This window comes from Diadema antillarum, unplaced genomic scaffold (genome assembly GCF_040938485.1).
Source record: "Diadema antillarum isolate AM-2024a unplaced genomic scaffold, OU_Dant_1.0 seq00001846_RagTag, whole genome shotgun sequence".
In the NCBI taxonomy this organism is placed as follows: Eukaryota; Metazoa; Echinodermata; class Echinoidea; order Diadematoida; family Diadematidae; genus Diadema; species Diadema antillarum.
In genome coordinates, this window is record NW_027272518.1 from 178,707 (window position 1) to 202,481 (window position 23,775).

Consider the following 23,775-nt stretch of genomic DNA (forward strand, 5'->3'; position numbering starts at 1 on the left):
ATATAATAAACGGTTTTCTCTCAGTTACTGTTTATTGCTGAAACTTTAATTACCCAAATGCAGGAAAATCCATGTAATTCATAATTCATAACACAACGTTTTACAAAATCAACATCTAAGATCTGAATCTTAAGATACGCGCCGTGAAGTCTTGGTAATTCCATTCAAAGTCACATATCAACTGATTTTGTGCCAGTTGACCACGTGGTATTATTCTCAGGAATAAGCATCTATCGCCGTTTTCCAACTACTGAAACATTGCAAATTTCATTTCTCATTTCACAGCCTCATGCAGGACCAATTTTGGTTAATTTCCACCACGTTTTTACTGGTGAGAAGTCCACCGGGCGCCCCTTTAGACAGGTGTTTGAAAAGGAGATGTTACTGGGCTACGAGGTGACGCACACTTTCGTTCAAACGGACAAGCCCTTATACAAGCCTGGCCAGAAAGGTGAGATTTGTTAACCTATACCAATGTGGAGTACCTCATGTTTATTATTTCTCATATGTGACTGTGCACCTCAAAACGAACATAAAGTCGCACACACTGATTTCGCGTGAGGACTGAAAATAAGTGAAATGGATCAACCTAGCCGAACTTGACTTTTTCATATTTTCTGAAAGAGCGGGTCTTCTTTTACATTATGCTAAAATTTGGTATCACAAAACGGGCTGGAAAGTGTGTTATTTTAGCAGTTTATCTCGAACATTTTTGGTAGAATAGTGTGATTAGGTGTGTCTTTAGAATCCCTTTTTCATTTCTGAAAAACCTTGTCCACACTCTACACTTTCAACTATAATAACTTTTGAAAGGATAGTGCTACTGCTTTGAAAGTTGGCATTAATTATGAACAGAATGTGTTAATGAGGCATACTTAATTTCAGTTTAATCTGATAATCCCTTCATTGTTGTTACTGGTGGTTTACTTCCTGTTTTTTGTCCCATTCATCGCACAGCCAGCACGGTTTGGTAAAGGTTAAGCGCTTGAATAGACACTGTACTTCAGAGCCTCTTTTCTCAGTTCACACTTTTCCTGAGTTTGTCCTTTCTTTCCAATATTTAGATAGGTTAGGAGAGTCCATTTGATTTGAGTTATACATCATTTTAAAGCTTAAAGTCTGCTCTTTCAGAATATGGTCTTAACTAAAAATTCATGTCTGGCGACTTTTTGTTTGTTTTGAGGTGCAGGGTCACATATGGTAGTGTCCAGTTTGTTTCAAGGTTAAGTTTGTTGATTGAAAATTCATGATGAATTCATTATGATATGCGGAAGTATTCAATGAAGAGAAATAAAAAAAAAAGACATATATTTATACAAAGATATGAAAATAAAAAGGGACAGAAAGCATGCAGAAAGCATGCATTTGATAAGAGCATACAAAATGCTGAGGCCGAACAACACAGGAAGATCATGCGAAAGATGTGTTTTATGACAAAGTATTCTTACCCCAAATAAACTTGATAGATTGATAGAAGCGTTCCTCTTTCATCAAATTTTGGTGAAAGTTTCTCTGTCAATTGTGGTACTGGTCTTTCTTTGGGAGTATTCTCCTTTCTGAAGAGAAAAGAGAGAGAGAGAGAGAGAGAGGGAGGGAGAGAGAGGGAGAGAGATTCCACAAATATAAGCTGCGGTTATATGAAATATTCGTAAACAGAGGTACGCTTTGATATATTGTGTGAACGTGACAAAGTAGAAATATTAGCAGAATTGATGTTCAGGTGCGAGTTTCTCCACTTTGTCTACCTCTACAAATTAAATTTGTTAAGATCGCAACTGCTGATCTGTAAATTAACGGTCTGATCTATTAATTTTTGATGTGCAGTTGCGATCTTAACAAATTTAATTTGAAGAGGGAGACAAAGTGAGGAAACTCGCACCTGAACCTTCCCCCCTCTGAATAAAATCTTTGTGCCAGAATTGATGTTCATTACAAGAAAGTAAATTGTAGCTATAATTGATGCTGCATAATATGTACAATAATAAATTATGTTGTGAGTTGAAAAGAAAAACCAAACAGACATACAACAAAACAAAACCAAAAACTATTCAACGAATAAAGATATAAGTTCCTAGAGTAAGTGTTATGGTATTGTTAGTAATCATTTTGATGTCCTATGGTATAACTGTCCGTTCTTTTTGTCTATCAACAGTAATGTTTAGAGTCCTGACGATAGACTACCCAGATATGATACCGGTTCCTGACCATGTAAGTATTTCATGATTATTGTCGGACTTGCAGTGTTTTGCATGCGCTTCTTATTTCTTAAAAAAACAAGAAATGCAAATAAGATGCGTATGCTGACGAGCCTTTTGAAAAAGAAACCGTTATTTACTTTTTATACTGCATAAATAAACCTCTGCAATGACATTTTGTTTCATTCTGTAACAAAAACGCGATAATTAACTTAGTTTTATTTTGAAATTTACAGACCTTTTTTTTTGATATATTAATCTAAAGAAAACGAAATATTCCGTCATCTACTGAGTAAGGGGCTGGCTTTTATCTTTCTTTCTTTTTTTTTGCGAGATACCAAGGAACCCCAGAGTCTCATACCCGTCTAAGAGGAATTCAAAATTTGTTTTATGAAAATCGGTTTAGAAATGGCTGAGGCATCCAAGAACAAAGTAAAACAAAGCTAGCGTAATGAAAGTTGGGTCCCTTCTTTATTGGAATCGCTCTGCCATGGATATCTCAGGCATTTCAACACTAATTTTCATCAAATATATCTTGGAATCACATATACTCTTTCTTAACTATTCTATCATTACCCGTGACAGGCACACACTGTGTATATTGAGTCACCGAGGGGAACTCGTATGAAGCAGTGGAAAAACCTCCTGAGTCCCGATGGCCTTCTAGACCTACAGTTTGCCCTGTCTGATGAGCCGGAGATGGGAACATGGCGAATCCGTGTCAGACATCACGGACATATGCCAGATAGCGTCCAGACCTTTGATGTCGAAGAGTACGGTGAGACAACGTCAACCATAACTTTATGATTATGGCTTTCCCTTATTTACTTGTAATTTCATGCAGCAGTTATAGAACTAGCTCCTAACTTCCTCATATTTTGAATAACATGTACGGTATGCCTGTATTCCTGTGACTGAGTCACACAAATAGAAATTCTTCGCAGAGTGTAAAACAAATTCCCCCATTTTTTTTTCGTTGTTATACAGGACTAGTACGATAAATCTCCAGTTTTGATCTGTTGAAACAATTGTAGAAATTGAATTACAGTTAAACTCGCATAAGTCGATCTTCTCGGGACTGAGCAAAACACATCGACTTAGGCGATTTTCGACTTGTGCGTAAGTCGAAAAAAAATCGACTTAACAACAGTTACACGTACCACACGTACATTATGTATAAATATGTTGTCTACTCTGGAGCCGAGAGCTGGAGAGTTGGTGTGCCGCAGCACGGGTCGCCCGGCAGGGCCGCGGCTAACTTTGCATGTACAGTGCATTAGTATTGGCACAGGTCGGATTACTTTACACCCTTGTTAAACCTTGGGGCAGTGAATATGAACGATATTTGAGCAGTGATTGATTCCAGTTTACCATACCGTGGCTTGAAATGCGTGTAGTGGTGTAATTCTGATTTACTCGTGCCCGTAACTTTTCCCCTTCTTTCCGCTTTGAAAACTCAGCAGCTTCATCCACTGCACAGCGCAGAGTGCAAACATACACAGACTATACACAGCCCAGTCGCTGTACGCACAACTATTTATACACAGCCCAGTCGCTGTACGTACGATGTACGTAGCGCTACTAGCGCGACAGGGCTGGACCAGCGGACCTCCAAACACGAAGAGAGTTCAACAATCGCATGCGATCGCTTTGAATTTTGATACTTTAGATCATTTTTTTTGTCACCTGTCTGGTCGGGCTAGTTCCTATGTAAACAAAAACTGGCGTCTCGTGATTTTGACAGTGATTTATTGCACAATAAAATCTTATTCGACTTAGGCACAGTGAATTTAATGGTTTTTCCGTGAAAGTGTTCTTGGAATTTCATCGACTTAGGCTAGTATTCGACTTACAAAATTCGACTTGTGAGTGAATTAATACACGTAAGTCAATGGGGAAAAATCGGGACTTTTTAAAATCATCGACTTGCGCGATTATTCGACATATGCGATGTCGACTTAGGCGAGTTTAACTGTATTTCCTTCAGCCCCATACTACCAACACTGTGTCTATAGTGAATTGGTGGCTCTTACACGCTTGAATAGACCCTTTGCTTCAGAGCCTCTTTTCTCAGTACACACTTTTCTGGAACGTGTGCCTTCTTTCCAATATTTAGATAGATTAGGAGAGTCAATTTCATTTGAGTTATACATCATTTCAAAGCTTGGAGTCTGCTCTTTCAGGATATGTCCTAATAAAAAATTGGCGACTTTTTGTTTGTTTTGTGATGCAGGGTCATATATTATATGAAATCTAACTTTTGTTTTTGCTGTCAGTCACTAAATAAGGGCCCAAACAGGAAAGGTTTTAGCGTCAAATATTTTTCTAGCTTGTGTCCAAAAAAAAGAAACTCTTCACAATTGTTTTTTGTGTATTTTTGACTACTTTTGCCTTTTTTTTTGTCTTTTCAAAAAAAAAATTCTGCATTGCTATAAGCCTGAAAATATGCCATCTATTGATTTTGATTAATAAAACATATAAAGTAATCCTGCTTTTACGAAATTATTAAATTGTATTTTGCATTGAAAGGGTACAAGAAATCACATTTTGGGGGCATATTTCGGTATGCCATAAAAGAACATAATTATTTGTGCGCAACTTCGGAACGGTGTACCTGGGCGTCGCAAATTCAGTGTCAAAAGATGTGGCAGACTCGAAAGAAAAACGTCGTGAAACATATTCGCGGCGATATAGCTTTTTGCGATGGCGACACATCGCTCGAAATGTGTGTGTGGTGTGTGTGTGTGTGGGGGGGGGGGGGGGGGTTGGCGGTGCCCCGAGGCCGCCCCCCCCCCCCTATAGGGTTACGTACTTATAAAACACCATTATCAAGGGTTTTCCTGACATATCTCCTTAAAGCTTTTACACTGAAGATATAGCGCCGACTGTTTGTTAAACTCAGTAGATAATAATTCATAATTATTCTTTGTATGTGACTATCCAGAATAGTTATTAGTGGAAACTGGGTGACTTGTTGAATAGAGGGCTATGGAAGTTAGGCCTACTAACTATTCAAAAAAAAATGTTTAAGGGCTGCTAACAAATCATGGTACGCTTAACCCTAACCAGCCTGGACTTTTTGGCCTGTTCTGTGGCCGGGGGAGGGTTGATTTACCCCCCCCCCCCCCAGATCCCAGCCTTCGATTGCGCAAACGCCCTAAAAATTGACACATATATTACTTGATGCGTAATCTACCAAAATATAAAAGATAAACTGAATTTTTCATGTCTATATTTCATATTAAAAGATAGGCGTGAAATCTTAAATATCGCTCTAATGTAGAAAATAAAGCCAATGGCATACTAATTCTTTGGTGAAATTATTCCATGTAGCATTCCTAACGAACGTATTTGAAAAAGAAAATATATTTTATAAATATCTAATGTATTTTTTCGACTTTTTTTTTTCGTCGTGTTCTACAAAATTTATTACACAACCTATCTTAAGCATAATTATGCTAAAATTTATTGATTTTAGCCATTCAACTTGAACATAATCATTTTATTATATCTTTTTGAATAAGATTGGAAAACTCTATTTGCATTGAATTTGTACTAAAAAATCACGTTTTTGAGCCATTTTCAGTCTAACAGGCATGTATACAGTGTACAGCTTCTTAACGGTGTGTCCGATTTTCGCGAAAATGGTGTCATGAGATGTGCAAGACTCAAAAAGTAAAAAATCAGCGAGCAGCGCGGTCAAAAAATTCGCCCGGCAGAATGGTCGCTGAAAATATCGAGGGGGGATTCAACCTCCCCCTCCCCGGTCCCTTTAGGGTTAAGTCGTAGCCTTCTGAATTATTTGTTGTACCCCGTTTGCACTTTCCTTACATAATATTGTTGAAAATCCAACTGAGACAAAATTAACTTATAGACAACATGTGTGTATAAACATCTGTACGTTATCAGTAATATGTGAACATGGACAATCAGAGAGAACCATAAATCATATCAAATCAAATCAAATCAAATCAAACCAAGATGCAGATTTGATCAAAACAACTATCTTTTTACTGAGTTTATCATCTCATTTCTCTGATTCACGTAGTTCTGCCAAAGTTTGAAGTGAAGGTGACCCCTAAAACAGGATATATCTTTGCCCCTGAGCCATCACCTCTGCTGTTCACAGTATGTGCCATGTGAGTATTTCCTCAGTTATCTTCGTGATTGTCATGTCATTGAGTGTGTCAATTAATTTACTTCCTATCGCCATGCGGTTGTGGATCATTCTGTAGATTTATTGCAGTTTTTACATTTTTGACATTGACCCTCTTTCAACTGTTTGACAATCTTAAGTGATTATATATTTAAAATACCTGTGCATAATGAAACTATTATGATAGAAAACAAACAATAAAGAAAGGTAATACATCTTGTACTTTGGATCAAAAAAGTATTATATACCTTATATATATTGAGAATTCACACATAGGCTCCAATATAACGAAGAATCAAGAAATAAACTGGTAATTTTATTTTTTTTTTTGCCAATAAAGAATGAGTTTCAGCTGCTTCAGGAGTCTCGACAATGCTTTGGTACCGTCATTGTCGACACTCCTGTAGATGGTGGAGGCCACTGAAAATTCGAGTCAAATAAACTCATTTGTTATTGGCAAAAATAAATAGATAATAATGATAATTACCAGTTTATTTCTTGATTCTTCGTCATATATGTGATATATATAATTATATATATATATATATATATATATATGTGACCGTGCACCTCAAAACGAACATAAAGTCGCACACACTGATCTTGCGTGAGGACTGAAAATAAGTGAAATGGGTCAACCTAGCCGAACTTGACGTTTTCATATTTTCTGAAAGAGCAGGTCTTCCTTTACATTATGCTAAAATTTGGGATCATAAATCGGGCAGGAAAATATGTTTTTTTAGCAGTTTATCTCAAACATTTTTGGTAGTTATGTAGTGTGATTAGGTGTGTCTTTAGAATCCCTTTTTCATTTCTGAAAAACCTTGTCCACACTCTTCACTTTCAACTCTAATAACTTTTGGAAGGATAGTGCTACTGCTTTGAAAGTTGGCATTAATTATGGACCGAATGTGTTAATAAGGCATGCTAAATTTCAGTTTAATCTGATAATCCCTTCATTGTTGTTACTCTGGTGGCTTACTTCCTGTTGTTTGTCCCATTCATCGCACAGCCAGCACGGTTTGGTAAAGATTAAGCGCTTGAATACACACTGTACTTCAGAGCCGCTTTCCTCAGTTTACACTTTTCCTGAGTTTGTGCTTTCTTTCCAATATTTAGATAGGTTAGGAGAGTCCATTTGATTTGAGTTATACATCATTTTAAAGCTTTAAGTCTGCTCTTTCAGAATATGGTCTTAACTAAAAATTCATGTCTGGCGACTTTTTGTTTGTTTTGAGGTGCAGGGTCACATATATACATTGTGCATATACATAGGTACATTGTGCTGGATTGGGTGCGTAGTTTCCTAGCCGGGATATGGATGGGTGCTGTGCTCCACTCTCTTCCCCGAACAGTCAGAGTGGGCACGGGTGAGGGAGGATTGATGGGCGAATGTATTAATAACAGAAAATATGTGGATGTCTGTTGGATCTCCCAGAGGGCATTACTTAAACTTATGTGTGTGTCTGTTTTTTTTTAATATTTAATTTCTGTATCCATGTTTATACATTGTATCTGCATGTTTTTAGGAATATTTTACTGTATATAATATATGTGCTTTGTGAGAAGCGAATGAAAAATAATATATATATATATACATATATATATATATATATATATATATATATATATATATATATAATGCATAAATACTCAGTGGTCTAAGGATAAGACGCCTGTCTAGACATGTGATCAGGGTCTTAGGCTAGAATCATGCCCCAGTAGAGTGGGATCAGCGTAGACATGGATGCTACTGGAACATTAATTCTGTTTGTACATACGTCAATGTAGGGTAATTCGGCAATCAGGTGCAAAAAAAAAAAAGACTTTCAACATCTTATTTTGGTTCATATATTACGGTCTGGAAATAATTTTCCGAGGTTCTCCTTTAATCATGCCAAAGCATTTTTTTAATGAATCCCAAGAAACATGTTCGTAAATCTCCATAATTATATAGACAGAGTTATAACATACACGTGTAGCATGCATTGTAACAGAGATATTTTGACGTGTATGAATATCGTTCACATTCAGTCGAACTGCGTTTAAAATAAGTGTTAATATATTTTTAGGTACACCTATGGACAGCCCGTGAGAGGTAGTGTTGAAGCGGAAATCTGGCTGCGAGGTGATTGGTTTCCTACCTGGACTCCAGAAAGGGTAAGTTTGGGTATTGGATCTCTAAGATGGATCAGCAGAAAAGAACTGGGGGTATTTCATGAAGTGTTTTGTCAGATATTTTGTTTGACAAACTGTTATCATTAAGCTACTGAAATCTTTGCCTCTGATTGGCTAAGAGCAAATTTGTCCGACAAATTTGCTGTGCTCTCTCTCTCTCTCTCTCTCTCTTCCCCCTCTCTTTCTCTCTCATTCTTTCTGTCTTTCTCTGTCTCTCTCCCTACACAATTCTCTTCCCCTGTTTTTCTTTCTCTAAATCTGTCTATCCTCACTAAGTCTGAAGAAGTGGATAAAGTGTCACAAATTCCATGAGTTTGTATAACTGTGCATTTCGGCTGAATTCTTCTAGTCTTGCATGACGTAAAAGCATTGGTTTGGTGGGATTACAAAATAACTGACGGTGTATGGATCCCTCCTTGCATGAAAACAAACCCATAAAAGTGTGATCATAATGAAACTAAGAGAAAAGAAGGTATCACTATCGTCGTGTTTGTGTGTGTGTGTGTGTGTGTGTGTGTGTGTGTGTGTGTGCATCAGAGATTCCTAATGTACGATATTTGTATAAAACAAAGCATGCAAATATGACTATGGTTTCGTTTACTAACTTTATGTCACTTCCGAAACTTGTGCAGCTACTACCCTCGATGAAAGTCTTATCAAGAATATGTGGCCGTGCAACACAAAACAAACAATAAGTCGCACCCCTTGATTTTACATGAGGACTCAAAAAGGTAAAATGGTTCAACCAAGTCAATCTTGAGTTTTTCAATTTTTCTGAAAGAGCTATCATTATTCTACATTATTCTTCAGTTTGGTATCTTCACATGAATGAGGAAGTGTGTTTTTAGCATGTTTTTCTTCAATACCTTTTTGAGAAAGAGTAGAATGATCAGGTATGTATTAAAGGCCGCTTTTCATGTCTTGAAATCCTTTGCGTACTCTTCACTTTCAAGTTTAATAACTTTTGAAAGGATAACGCATTCTAAAGCTTAGAGCCTGCACTTTCACAATCTTCTCGCGACTCTTTGTTGAATGTACAATTTAATGTATGTGGACAAGGCCATTTCTGAAATATTTCGAAACATTATCTCAATCCCTCTTAATAGATTATTTCAGAGGAGGCAGATGAATCTGGATGTGCTGAATTTAATTATACACTTGGCAGAGGGCTGAGAGGCCAGAAAATAGATGTTGTCTCAAATTTCACGGAGGTAGGAACAGGTAAGATGTTGTGGATAAAGAATCGGCAATGTACATAATTTAACAATAGCAACTCAGGAAGGCTTATATTTCAAAGTGGATTTTTATCCTAAATAGATATATCTTCATTCCTGAACACACAACCACACACACACACGCACACACATACACACACACACACACACACACACACATATATACATATAGAATGAGAGCTTTTGATTATTGACACAATTTCTGTGTAAAGAAATGAAATGGTGCTTTCACTGCATAATGTATATAACACCATGACGCAAATCTCTCGTTTGAAGAGGCTACACCCCAGTAAATAATGCCAGTGCATATCTTGGCAATCAATGACTTAAAGTCAAAGATATAAAACACCTGTTTCTTGACCCTGGCCTAATCTAAGCATCAGTCATCGCCACAGCGCCACAGGAGGGGGGGGGGGGGCACCGCGAGAGGAGGGGATTGTTTTCGTTTTGGCATGGGCCATGTAGCTCCATGGTGCGTGTGTGTGTGTACGTGTGTGTGTGTGAGTGTGGACATTCAGCGTATGCAGACAGAGCATGCCTGTACTGTAGTGACCGGAACTATTGTCATTCCATTTTGCTCTCCCCTTCTCCCTCCCCCATCTCTCCCCCCTCTCCCTCCCTCTCTCCCCCTCGCTCTCCCTCTCTCTCTCTCTCTCCCTCTCTCTCTCTTTCTCAATGATCCAGTCAGCAGGCTGATTGTATTAAACCAGGGAGGTAGTCTCACCTCCCCGTTGTAACTCACTGCCAAATAGCACATTGTCAGCACCGGCAAACTGGCAATGCTCTCCTTCTTATTCCTGTATTTTCGTTATTTACGGGTCAATTTTTTTCGTTCGAAATGTAAAATGGATGACCATAGAATTTCTCAATAGAATATAAAATTGAAAACTTTAGAAAGGATAGAGAAAATTGAGTTCACTTTGAATGGTCTGCCACAGGCAGATATCCTTATCATGCTCTTACGTAATACGACAGCTGCTTTCTCAATGATCCAGTCAGCAGGCTGAGTGTAACCAGGGAGGTAGTCTCACCTCCCCGTTGTAACTCACTGCCAAATAGCACGTACATTGTCAGCACCGGCAAACTGGCAATGCTCTCCTTCTTATTCCTGTATTTTCGTTATTTACGGGTCAATTTTTTTCGTTCGAAATGTAAAATGGATGACCATAGAATTTCTCAATAGAATATAAAATTGAAAACTTTAGAAAGGATAGAGAAAATTGAGTTCACTTTGAATGGTCTGCCACAGGCAGATATCCTTATCATGCTCTTACGTAATACGACAGCTGCTTTCTCAATGATCCAGTCAGCAGGCTGATTGTAACCAGGGAGTAGTCTCACCTCCCCGTTGTAACTCACTGCCAAATAGCACCGGCAAACTGGCAATGCTCTCCTTCTTATTCCTGTATTTTCGTTATATACAGGTCAATTTTTTTCGTTCGAAATGTAAAATGGATGACCATAGAATTTCTCAATAGAATATAAAATTGAAAACTTTAAAAAGGATAGAGAAAATTGAGTTCACTTTGAATGGTCTGCCACAGGCAGATATCCTTATCATGCTCTTACGTAATACGACAGCTGCTGGAGTCATCAAACCCTGGCTTGGCCTCCAGGTTTGTCACGCCTGAGCAGAAAGTTTATTTGCAATGGACAAGTACTTCGACTCCCAACTCCCAAACGACAAATATACGCACCCCACTTTGGGTAACCCCAGTTGGGGACTCGCCTCAAACGAGGGATTGACGGCATGACCTAGTCTGTGACTAACGAGTGTACACGAATGAAGTTTCGATTGAATTAAATTCATATTGTATTTTCATTTAATCAAAACAAAATATCATTATAAAGAATGCATGTTGCTTGTAAGAAATGAAAGAGCCTAGTTGCTTGTGTACCTACTTGTACCCTGTAATCATAGAAAGGACTAGCAGACGTTTGGTGTAAAGTAACGTTCACTATACAATTATGAAAATAATCAAGGCTAATACAATTGTTCATATTTAAAGAAAATTATATATATATTTTTTCTAGACGTTTTACAGTGTTTTCATCAAGAAGGTCAACGCGAAATATTCAGACATGACATTTACATATTCACACACACACACACACACACACACACACACACACATTTCTTTTGAATCTGTTCAACCTGAACTTGCTTTGGAAGAAAATAATGTCCAGTGTGTTTTCAATGAATATATGAAATCTATATGGAAAGAAGAAAATGTTCATCTCTTTATGTATGAGAACTGTGCAATTTTTGTGTATATATGTTTGTCTCCCTGTGAATTTAGGAGTGTTGATGCAATCACGAACCGTATCCATTCCCCTCAGCCGTGTACATTATACAGTAAAGATCCAGGGACCAGATTTCTTCAAACCAGGATTACCCTACAGGGGGCAGGTAAGAACTATATCGTCTGTTGAGAATGATAAGGGCGTTAACTTGCCACTAAACCCATAGTGTTCAAGACAACTTAACGCCCTTCTCATTCTCAACAGACGATATTTAGTTCACCGGTACCTTCAGTTCTTTCTTCCAATATTTCATTTTGCGTCTTTGAAATCGTTGATTTTTTTGTTATTGTTGTTAGATAAATTTGCTGTTGGTTATGAAAATATAGCAGGCATTATACATATGGCTAGATTTCGTCTGTCATCACCTAACAATAATCTGACTTTTACTAAAATGTTATAGAAATGTTTCTTCAGCAAATGCTTGTGTTATGATGTATTTTATGTATTTATAACTAGATTGCCTATTGTCAAATTCATTTCAACCTAATTGGAATTATTGAATAAGAGAGAAGACTGTAGCTTTTTGTTGATATACCGCTGTTAACAGTGTGCCCTTTTGACCTTTGAATTACAGATCATAAATTTTGCAGTATTTCAAATTCTTTACTACACTACTTTCCTCACATGAAATTGGGATTCTCCATTGGCTTTAATATAAGAAGCAAAGCAATCTATGGAAAATGACGTAAAAGCGTTTACACTCCCGATGACTCGTCAGATGTAATTGTAGGAGTCATCATGTTTCAGTATACATTGGTATTATATCCACAACATGAAAGTCATCCGTTACAATTGGCAATAATGATTATATCCGAGCAGGGTTTCAGAGCACTGAACGCTATTGCCTCGTATTTTTGTTACATAATTCATATTGCTCTTATACCGTATCAAAAGTCAGGTTACATGACACACTTTTATTGTTTTGTTATTGTTTTTTATCTTTTGTTTACAGTGACAGCAGAAAGATAGCAAACGTAAAATCATTAATTTAAAATAACATTATCGTAAGGACATTAATTAAGAACACACGGTTTTCTGCCGTATTGTGGTGACCAGTATGTGAACAGGCCGGTTGTCTTGATTCAATAATTTGCAAGAATACAGGATTAACATTAAAGTTTGCAAATACATAAATTGATCATTCTTTAGGATGCAATGATAGAAAATTTTGGTTTAAAGCTCGACATAGGAATGACTAGGATGAAAGTTATGTCACGTATAATTTATTTTATTTTTACAAGGTCGTTCTGTCATACCCCGATGGCACCCCAGTTCCGGGTATTGCAGTTCGTGTGGAAATAGCCGAGACGAGCAGGCACATGACAGTTGTCACCGAGACCAACGGCATTGGTCGATTTGAGATTCAAGGACCTTCTGACCCACTTACAACGACCCTGACGTTAAGGGTAATGACCTCTCTCCATAATTCATAAAGCAGTACGCATCCTCACCCACGTAACGCACCTAAACATTAATACATGCACACACACACACACACACACACATACCCATACACACATTGACATGCATAAAGTATAGTGCAATTTAAATCTCGTCAAGAATTGAAATTGACTGACAGATTGCCTTTTGTTAACGTATGAATGAGTATGTGTGTGTGGGGGGGGGGGTGGTCGGGGTGAAACAAATCCATCTTTCTTTAGCTGTTGGTGTTTCCCAAATGAAAGCAATAATCTACTATTCCATGTAGATATACATTACTGTGTAGCAGTCGAAGAAGTTATAATGTCGTTTGTTGTTTGCTCGTCTCTAGCTGAAAATGATTTTGCATGGTCTTCATCAATTTTATTAATTTCATATATGCATTTTTCAGTTTTGAAAAGTGGGTTGGGTATTATAATGCCTTATTTAAAGTTCTGGTTACTGTCTGAATGTCTTATCTGAATGTTCAAGAGGAAATTTAAAGGTTAAGATATACGTAGCATACCAACGCTTAAAGACAGCCGATCGTTATCCCTAATGGTACGTAAACTCCGAACGACCGAAGTTTGTGCATGCAATTGCGTAATGCCAGAGTCGGTGCTATATTCATAAACGTCTGGGATAATGCTGCCACTGAGACACGTGTGTGTGTGTGCGTGTGTGTGTACGCATCATACACAAACATTGTCACCGCGAGCTGCGGTGATTAGAGGAGAGAGGCCAAAGGAAGCGTGTGTGTGTGTGTGTGTGTGTGTGTGCGTGTGTGTGTGCGCATCATACACAAATATTGTCAAATATTGACAAATATTGTCACCGCGAGCTGCGGTGATTGGAGGAGAGAGGCCAGAAGACGCTTGGCTTTTTTGGCCTCTCTTCATGCGCATGCGCACTGAGAGTGTGCGTCCATTCGGAAGCTCTCGTGGCTCGCTCGGACAGCCATTTTGGGTTTGATAGGAGATTAGCACAGAGAGCTCTCTTGTAGCCTAGCGTTTTGTTCGCTGACCCATTGAGTCAGCGCTATTCTCATTCGGGGTCACTACATTTGATACAGAATTGGGAAGGCAGCGTGTTGCGTTCGTCTCCGTGCCGCACAAACCACTCGCCACGATTGAGTGCCTTTAATCTGCCAGACCATGTGTAACAAGATAATTATGCAGTAATTGGTTTCCATTTCTTCCTTTATGCATTTCCAGGCTACTGACGCAGAAGGAGCAATATTTACGATTCCAACGAAATTTGTGGATGCATGGTATTCGACGAGCGGTTCTTTTCTTGACGTTGGAACATTTGATCAAACAGTCGTCACCAGTGGTCAAGATGTGAATGTCAACCTTACGTTTACAAGGCCTGCCTCTGAGACGACCTCCAGTATTAATTTTTTCTATCGGGTTCGTATCCAATCTCTCATTTTTATTCTGTCGTGGGCTCGTAAGCATTCATTCCACCATTCATTGCATTGCTTATGTAATTCAGCAGAACCGATTATGGTAGCGATCGTTATGTATGCTAATGTCCAAACAACAGAAGATGTGCATTTTGTTTTGATACACCGCAAGAGTTCAAATCATGTTTAGGCTAAACCTTTGAGAGCAATGGAAGAGGGGCTCTTTTTTAGATATTAATGTGGGAAATTTGAAAATACTAATGTTGACACCTCTGAAGGATAATATTTTCTGGTTCTGCAGATTTTGTCACGAGGGCGTGTCGTCTCCAGCGGGCAAGAGACATGGACAAATCCGAATGTAATAGATCCACCTGTAGAAAGCCGTGCAGAAATACGAGGGGATGCATCAACCGCAGGCAGAGAAAAAAGATCTTCTCCATATCATTATGGCGGGCGTTGGAGAACAACAGGTGCGTTAACCGTCTGCTGGTAGATGATATTCCATTTCAGAATTTGCCCACAAACCCCATGTTAGTGATTTTTTTTTTTAACAAGGCAGGATGTTCCTAACCATTGCACTAAATTGTAGAATGCCGTGGGCAGCCATAGCCTTTGGATAGCCTATGACCACAGACCCGTAAAGTGATGCTTTTCCTGTTTTTGTGATCTGATTTCGTGTAGCTATATCACTAGATATAAGACCCTTTCTTTTTTTTTTGGGGGGGGGGGGGTGTTCAATTATATTGGCCTGCAGTGCATTTTTTTTACTTTGCCTGTTTGTTTTTTGAAGTCAGAGCGCCCGTTCTGCCACCCTATCCTCCTCGTGTTATTGGGAACTTGGTATTTTCCTTCACTGCCACGGCTGAGATGTCTCCATTAGCTCGTCTTCTTGTCTTTTACATCCGCGGAGATGGTGAAGTAGTCAGCGCCAATGGAGAAATCAAAATAAATCCTTCATTTCAGAACAAGGTTAGTATTAGCATGCAAGTACGCTGTATAGCGTTTTAGTCATTAATAAAACACACAAAACCCCCAAAATAACATCCATACTGATTGTTACAATGCTTGCTTCTATGTGAAAACGAACTTGAGAAATTCAGCTGGAAAGGTTTAAACCGGTGAAGTCGAGCAAGCATCATCTTGGAGTGGGCACCTTAAATCAGTGGATGAACATCGTTATGCCTCAATAAAATGAGGCCCTAAATGCATCGAAATATTGCTTCTGATCAAATTCTATACTTGCTTCTTTTTTTAGTCAATCCCCATAATATGCAGTTTCTGTGTCTGTTCGTGTATAACAGGTCTTTCGTAGACTGAAGGTAGAAGCAGTGGCGAATCTACGGGGGGGGGGGGGTCGTGGGTTTAAACCCCCCCCCCCCCACCATATGGTAACCCTACAAATGAAAAATAAATCTACTGTGTGTGTGTATGTGTGTGAGTGTGTGTGTGTGGGGGGGGGGGGTTACCCCCCCCCCCCTCCCTCGCTTCCCTTCCGTAATTCGCAGCTCAGTCCCTGAACCCCCTCCCCTTGGGAAAAAGCTAGATCCGCCCCTGTGAAGTGGTTACATCGTAACCCTACATAACACAATCGCCAAACAGGTTCGCGACATAGACTGCAATTTCGGAGAGAAAAATCTCTAACCTTGAAATATGCACTCCATCTACAAATTTTAATTTCAAACTCATATTCGTATGTCACTCATGCCCGTACATAATAGTGAAGTATAGTTATTTTAAAAAAAAAGCCTTTAAGTGACTTTACATCGGACACTAAATACATTTCATTATACAAACAGACAAAACTAAACAGTATAGAATAATATATTACGTCACTTCAATAAATGACATCATAAATGTCTCGTAAACAATGCAATATTCACAAGTGAATCATTTTCAAATCTTCCCGCAGGTGTCCGTAGAGTTTGTTGAAGGCAGAGAGGTTCGACCAGGGCAACCAGCTTCTGTACGTGTGTCTGCCCAGCCGTCCTCACTTTGTGCTTTTGGTGTAGTGGACAAAAGTGTGCATATCATGGCGGGCGACAACCAACTCACAAAAGACAAGGTAGAGGTTAAAAACAGTTACCGAATCCATTTTCTCATTATTTCCTAGCTCTGAAGAGAATACATTACAACAGAAACTAGGAGGAGAGCTATATAAAATGAATCATGGCAATTTTGTTAAAATTGAGCAAACATTAATTTATATGATTATGGAGCATAGGAGAAGGACTCCTAAGCTCTTCTATCTCTCTCCGGTTCACAGTCCTTTCCATCTCTACACACACTCCAGAAAGAATACTCTTACTCAATTTCTTACCTCTTATCCTACCTTTTTTTTTCCTCCTGTCATTCTAACAGTCCTTTTAAAGATTCCACATGGTGAACCGCAAACCGAGCATATTCAATGTACTCCACCATGCAAACGCCTTCCTTCAGAAATCAACATTAATCTATAGTTTCCAAACCCGAGTATCACTTTTACGATGCAAATTGAATCAGATCGCTATGTCTTTATCTCACGATTATGTTATTGGCTAGGACATGGAAATCCATTAAGTTTCTAAGTTTTGTGAGCTGAAAGAAGTAGAATTATTTCAACATTATATGCGACCCTTCATAAAAGAAAACATAAAAAAACAGACAAACAAACAATCAAACAGAAAGTCGCTAGAGAAGCAGATTCTAAGCTTTCAAATATGTATCAGTCAATTCAGAAGGATTCTCTTGACCTTATTGTTGGAAAGAATGCACGCACTTTGGAAAATGTGAACGAAGAAAAGAGGCTCTGAAGTACAGGGTCTATTCAAGTGCTAACTCTCCAACAAGCTGTGCTGGCTGTGCGATGTTGGAACAAGCAAAAGAATGTTAGCCACTGGAGCAACAACAGTGAAGAGAGAGAAAAAAAGTTGAAATCGAACATGCGCTTTAAACACATTCCTTTCATGTTAAATACCAACTTTCAAATGACTAGCTTAGTTCAAAAGTTATTATTGTTAAATCTGTAAGAATGTGCAAAGGATTTCAAAAAATAAAAAGGGGCCTCAAAGACATGATCTCACTAGTCAAAAAAAAGTTGTAGAAAAATCGATTAAAACAGACTTTCTCATTCATTGTATGATCGCCTACTCTAGTATACTGTAGAAGAAGAAAAGCTCTTTCAGAAAATATGAAAAACTTGAAATTGACTTTGTTGACCGGTTTCACCTCTTTTGAGTCCTCATGTCAAATCAAGGGGTTCAACTTTATGTTGGTTTTGCGATGCACGGTCACATTATGATGTTTGGTTTATTTCCATAGTGGCAGACATGTTGACTTTTAAATGTTCGCAGTGTTGACATTGATAAGTGAACTGTGAGATCTGTGCATCAAATTTTCATTTGTGGTTTTGATTAATATCATACAGATTGTGAAAACACTTGCGAAAAACAGATGATTATGGACCATGATGGAGTCCAAAAATATATTTTTGATACGATTCTGCCATTCATTGGTTTGCAGGTATTTACCCCAGTCAACTCCTTCAACAATGTCCCGTTCAGAAGATCAGTGTCATGTCCACGGACTGAGGAGATCGCGCTCCCACCAAACTCAAATGCAAGGACCTCGTGGTATAGTAAGCATGTCGACAGTTCGGCGAGTTTTGGGGTAAGTTTACCATCATTACAAGGCAATGTCAAACACGTATACATGTCACAAGTCAGTGCATATTTTTCGTCGGCAAAATATCCTCAGCACGCGTCATCGTACACAAGTAAGAGGTCTGTTGCGCCATGGTAAACTTTACTTTGCAGACTGCTTACAATACCCTTATTGTTTTGTTTATTAGATCTCTGAGACCATGACATCATAAAGAGCCAACATGACGTCAGACACATTTTAACGCAATATGAGTATTTGTCATAGAAATGAAATGTTTTATCTATTATAAAAAAAAAAAATGGCCTATGATGTTAGAAAGGGATACGAAAGGGATCATATAGTTTTGGTTGAGGTTTCTAACAATATTTTTTTTTGGTGTGTGTGTGTGTGTATGTGTGTGAGATGAGAAACTTCTTATGATAATGTAACCCTGCACCACAAAACAAACGAAAAGTCGCCGGACATGAAATTTTAGTTAAGGGCATAATCTGAATGAGCAGACTTTAAGCTTTAAAATGATGTATAACTCAAATCAAATGGACTCTCCTAACCTATCAAAATATTGGAAAGAAAGCACAAACTCAGGAAAAGTGTGAACTGAGAAAAGAGGCTCTGAAGTATAGTGCCTATGTCAATAATAATAATAATAATAATAAATATCATTTATAAAGCGCTTATTACAACGTTTCTAAGCGCTGCAGAAAAAAAATTGGAAAATAGATTCAATTATGGAATATATACAAATTGTGATACGATGAAACGCAATACAAGATACAAAATACATAAAATGAACATTGTAAGTTATAACTTAAAGAACGAACTTAACATATATACAGACTGCATATAATAAATCAATTCAAATTACATGGCATGAGAGAACAGATGAGTTTTGAGTAATGATTTGAAGGAGTCTACTGTTGGAGCTTTACGGACGTGGATGGGCAAGTTGTTCCATAGTGTAGGTGCAATAACACTGAATGCGCGGTTGCCATAACGGGTACGGGTGCGCGGTGCCGATGTGAGTTGAAGGTGTGCAGTGGTGTGAGAACGAAGGCGTCTGGTTGTTGAGGAAGTAGATATAGTCCGGAGGGAAACCAGATGATGAAGATAGGATGGTGCTAAGTTGTGGACAATCTTGTAGGTGAGGAGTAGAACTTTGAAGATGATGCGGTCATGAATTTGTAGCCAGTGCAGTGATCTGATGACAGGTGTGATATGTTCATGCTTCTTCGTGCGTGTGATGAGACGTGCAGCTTAGTCTTTACCAAGCTGTGCTGGTTGTGCGATCAAAGGGACAAAAAACAGGATGTAAACCACTGGAGTAACAACAATGAAGGGATTACCAAATCAAAATGAAATTGAGCAAACCTTATAAACACACTCTGTCCTTAATTAATGCCAACTTTCAAAGCAGTAGCATCATCCTTTCAAAAGTTAAAGGAGTTGAAAGTGGAGAGTGAGTACAAGATTTTAAGAAATGAAAAGAGGACACTAAAGACACACTCAATCACACTGTTCTGCCAAAAATTTCAAGATAAACTGCTAGAAAACACACTTTCCTGCCTGTTTTATGATCCTAAATTTATGCATAATGTAGAAGAAGACTTGCTCTTCCTTAAAATGTGAAAAAGTCAAGATTGGCTCGTTTAAACTATTTCACCTATTTTCAGTCCTCACACAAAATCAGTGTGTGCGACTTTATGTTCGTTTTGTGGTGCACGGTCGCATATGAAAGAGCATGTAATTCCATAAGGAATTCAACGTTTATTTGATGAAAATTGGTCTTAAAATGGCTGAGATATCTAAAACAGAGCGATTCTAATGAAGTGTTGGACCCACCTGTTATAACGATCACTTTGTTTTACTTTTTTTTTTGGATGTTTCAGTCATCCCAACCCGATTTTCATCAAATAAACTTTGAATTCCTCTTGAAATGGTATGAAATGTATTATTTCATAAGTGTTTCCTTGGTAGCGCGCGCAAAAAAAATAAAAGCCCAGTTCTCATCTCTACCAATACTGTATCATCCTTTAAGCTGTATGGATGCAGCAAAATAATAGAAACAAAGACGAATGGTACAACCATATAATCTTTCCTCATATAGCTTGGATTGGAAGAACATTTTAAGGGCATGGGAGACTATAATATCTGAATGTAAGAACGCCCCGATTTCATGGGAGGTCATTTCGAGTAACTTAAAAAAGAAAAAAAAAAACGTCATATCTTTTTTATTTGTCCAATAATGTTCTATTTGATTGTAGTGGGAAGGCAACATTGTATATAGACATTAGTATATATATATATATATATATATCATCATCACAATTAAAGTTTGCATTTAATTGTGGAGAGGTCATTTTCTGTGATGGACTTGGGTCGTTCTTTGAATCATACACAGGATAGGCTGTTATATTAACAACTGATTAATGGTATGGTAAAAGCAAAAGATAAGAGAGTTTTGTTGCTTTTTTTCAGCTTTTATTCCGTATGGCCTACAAAAATGTAATTGTCTTCAACAGTGTAATGTCCCTCATTACTATACTAAGTCATCATGTGTGTGTAGCTGTGCGTGTACACGTCTGTTTGTATACTTGGAGCTATAATGTGCATATATGTGTTTGTGTTATTTAAAATGTTTGGCAATTTCTTCCATTTGTCTCTTATAAGCAATAATATGTGGACAATATAACTAAGGAACCGCTACAGGTACCCAGCTGAATATTTGCACATGCATAAATAAGTGAATAAAGTTGTCGGCATCAAACGATGGTTGCACATAACCAAAGTCAAGGGCCAAAGGTCATTGGTCAAGTTCAAATTGCAAAATGTCACAATTTTCCCCGTGTCTCTGCAGTGCGGGAGAGTATTTTCATAAAGTTTTAATACACACGTATTACTAGACATCAAATCTCTGAATCTGTTTGGTCATTTGTTCAAAGGTAAGGTAAAAATGCTGCCATTTCACTAGTTTCCCAATCTTCTAAAACGGTTTGATTGCTACATTTTTAGTTGTTTCGAAATTCAGACCATACATAGGCTTACTACTAACATGCGCACTGAAAACACGATTTTCTCCATTTTCCCCAATAATTTTGTGTTATTCAAATGGCAGGATCTTGGTTCTTCTGTAATTTGTGTACCTTTCCCAAACTACTCTAAAGCAGTTGGGGTCATTCCTACATTCATATCAGATTTCACTCATTCATGTTAGGAACTTCCGGGAGGTAATTAGGGTTTATCATTTATACACAAGATCTGAAGTCCATGTATAAGCTACAATTTCCCATGTTAAACTGAATTTGGCCAAAAATAGGACTTGGGTCGTCCTTATATTCAGGAATTCTATTCCATACAATATCTTAGTTTTGTCTCGATGAAATATGATAAGATACCCTATTGGCATTCATATACAGTCCTGATACAGTCCTGTATGATGCAATGTGCATCCAGTTTAAGCCTTCATGTTTCTAATAATATCTAGGTTCAAAGCAAGGTGTTATATTGTATTATGATTTATAAGAAAAAAAAACAAATAAAAAGCTTTTTGCTGATTAAAAAGGGGGTTCAAACTGTTTTTTCATCGAAAGGCAACATATCTTAGATATCTGGGATTGCTCTAAAAAGAAAAAATGACATTGTTAAACTTTTCTATCCTTCTTTCCCTGTAATATTATACTACGTGTAATCACAAGAGAATGTAGATACTGTTACCTGCATAGTTCTATTTACAGGCAAATCGATCGCATAAAATTCTGTTAGGTGCCTGGTTCCACAGCATCAATTTTCTGGAACGATATTTGATTTATTAAAAGTGATTTGATGGCATAATAAGTTAATTGTTGAATTTTCAGCCTGCGATTCAAAATTTGAATAAAAAAATAAGATTGTCCCTCAGGAATAAATGTGACCCTGCATCACAAAACAAACAAAAAGTCGCCAGATATGAAATTTTAGTTAAGAGCATATTCTGAAAGAGTAGACTCTAAGCTTTTAAATGATGTATAACTCAAATCAAATAGACTCTCCTAACCTATCTATATATTGGAAAGAAAACACACACTCAGGAAAAGTGTGAACTGATAAAAAAGAGGCTCTGAAGTACAGTGTTTATTCAAGCGCTTAATCTTTACAAAATCGTGCCGGCAGTGCGATGAATGAGACAAAAAACAGGGCGTAAACCATCTGAGTAACAATGAAGGGATTATCAGACTAAACTGAAATTGAGCTTGACTTATTACACATTCTGTCCATAATCAATGGCAACTTTAAAAGCAGTAGCATTATTCTTTCTAAAGTCATTAGAGTTGAAAGTGGAGAGCGTGTACAAAGTTTATAAGAAATTAAAAGGGGATTCTAAAGACAAACCTAATCACATTATTCTAACAAAAAATGTTCAAGATAAACTGCTGAAAAACACACTTTCCTGCCCAATTTATGATCCCAAATTCTAGCTTAATGTAGAATAAGACTTGCTCTTTCAGAATTTTTTTTATTTTTTTTTTGATTGTTTTGTGATGCACCTTCACAAATGCTCATGCCTTTAAAGGGCTGGTACAGTATTGGTGGAAATGGGAATTGGGCTGTTAACTTTTTGTGAGATATCAAGAAAACACTTATGATTATAGTACAGGCATACCATTTTAAGAGAAATTCAAAGTTTATTTGATTAAATTCGGGTTTGAAATGACTGAAACATCCAAAAACAAAGTAAAACAAAGCGATCGTAATAAAGTGTGGGTCCCACACTTTATTAGAATTGCTCTTTGTTTTGGATATCTCAGCCATTTCAAAACCAATTTTCACCTAACAGAGGTTAAATTCCTCGTATAATTAAATGTTCTTTCATATTTTGTAAGAGGTTGCCCATTATATCACCAAAAAAATGTAAGAAACCTGAAATTAGGTCTCAACCAAAACTATACGATCCCTTTAAACTATCACTGAAGAGCAGGAGCACCGTGGCATATTTCGTTCCGGAAGGTTCGTCATGACGATGATATTTTCTTATGGTGAATTTGAAATCGCTGTGTGTATATCCTTCAGATGGCTGGAGTTGACGTCATGTCCGACTTTGAGCTAGAGACAAGACCATGCTGGGTAACCATTACAAGATACATACCTTGTAAGTAGACTAGGGTTCCGTTCTATTTTTTTATTTGCCCAGATGTTGTTTTCATTGATCATTTATCGCTGCTATGCATGTTGACACCAGGATCTTTGCTGCAAATCATTCATGCTATTCAA

The 23,775-nt window shown here is 37.7% G+C and overlaps 1 protein-coding gene across 1 annotated transcript in view; it reads left to right on the forward strand.

Moving 5' to 3' along the window:
* The first annotated feature begins 355 nt into the window (after positions 1 to 355).
* LOC139712716 (pregnancy zone protein-like) overlaps positions 356 to 23,775 on the forward strand; it is a 54,982-nt gene continuing 31,562 nt past the window's right edge. Inside the window, exons 1-7 of the mRNA XM_071624518.1 lie at positions 356 to 451; positions 2,153 to 2,208; positions 2,781 to 2,973; positions 6,244 to 6,334; positions 8,424 to 8,511; positions 13,310 to 13,474; positions 14,702 to 14,876. Of these exons, the coding sequence (XP_071480619.1) occupies positions 379 to 451; positions 2,153 to 2,208; positions 2,781 to 2,973; positions 6,244 to 6,334; positions 8,424 to 8,511; positions 13,310 to 13,474; positions 14,702 to 14,876 (841 nt within the window). The 5' untranslated portion in view covers positions 356 to 378. The remainder of the gene's footprint in view (positions 452 to 2,152; positions 2,209 to 2,780; positions 2,974 to 6,243; positions 6,335 to 8,423; positions 8,512 to 13,309; positions 13,475 to 14,701; positions 14,877 to 23,775) is intronic.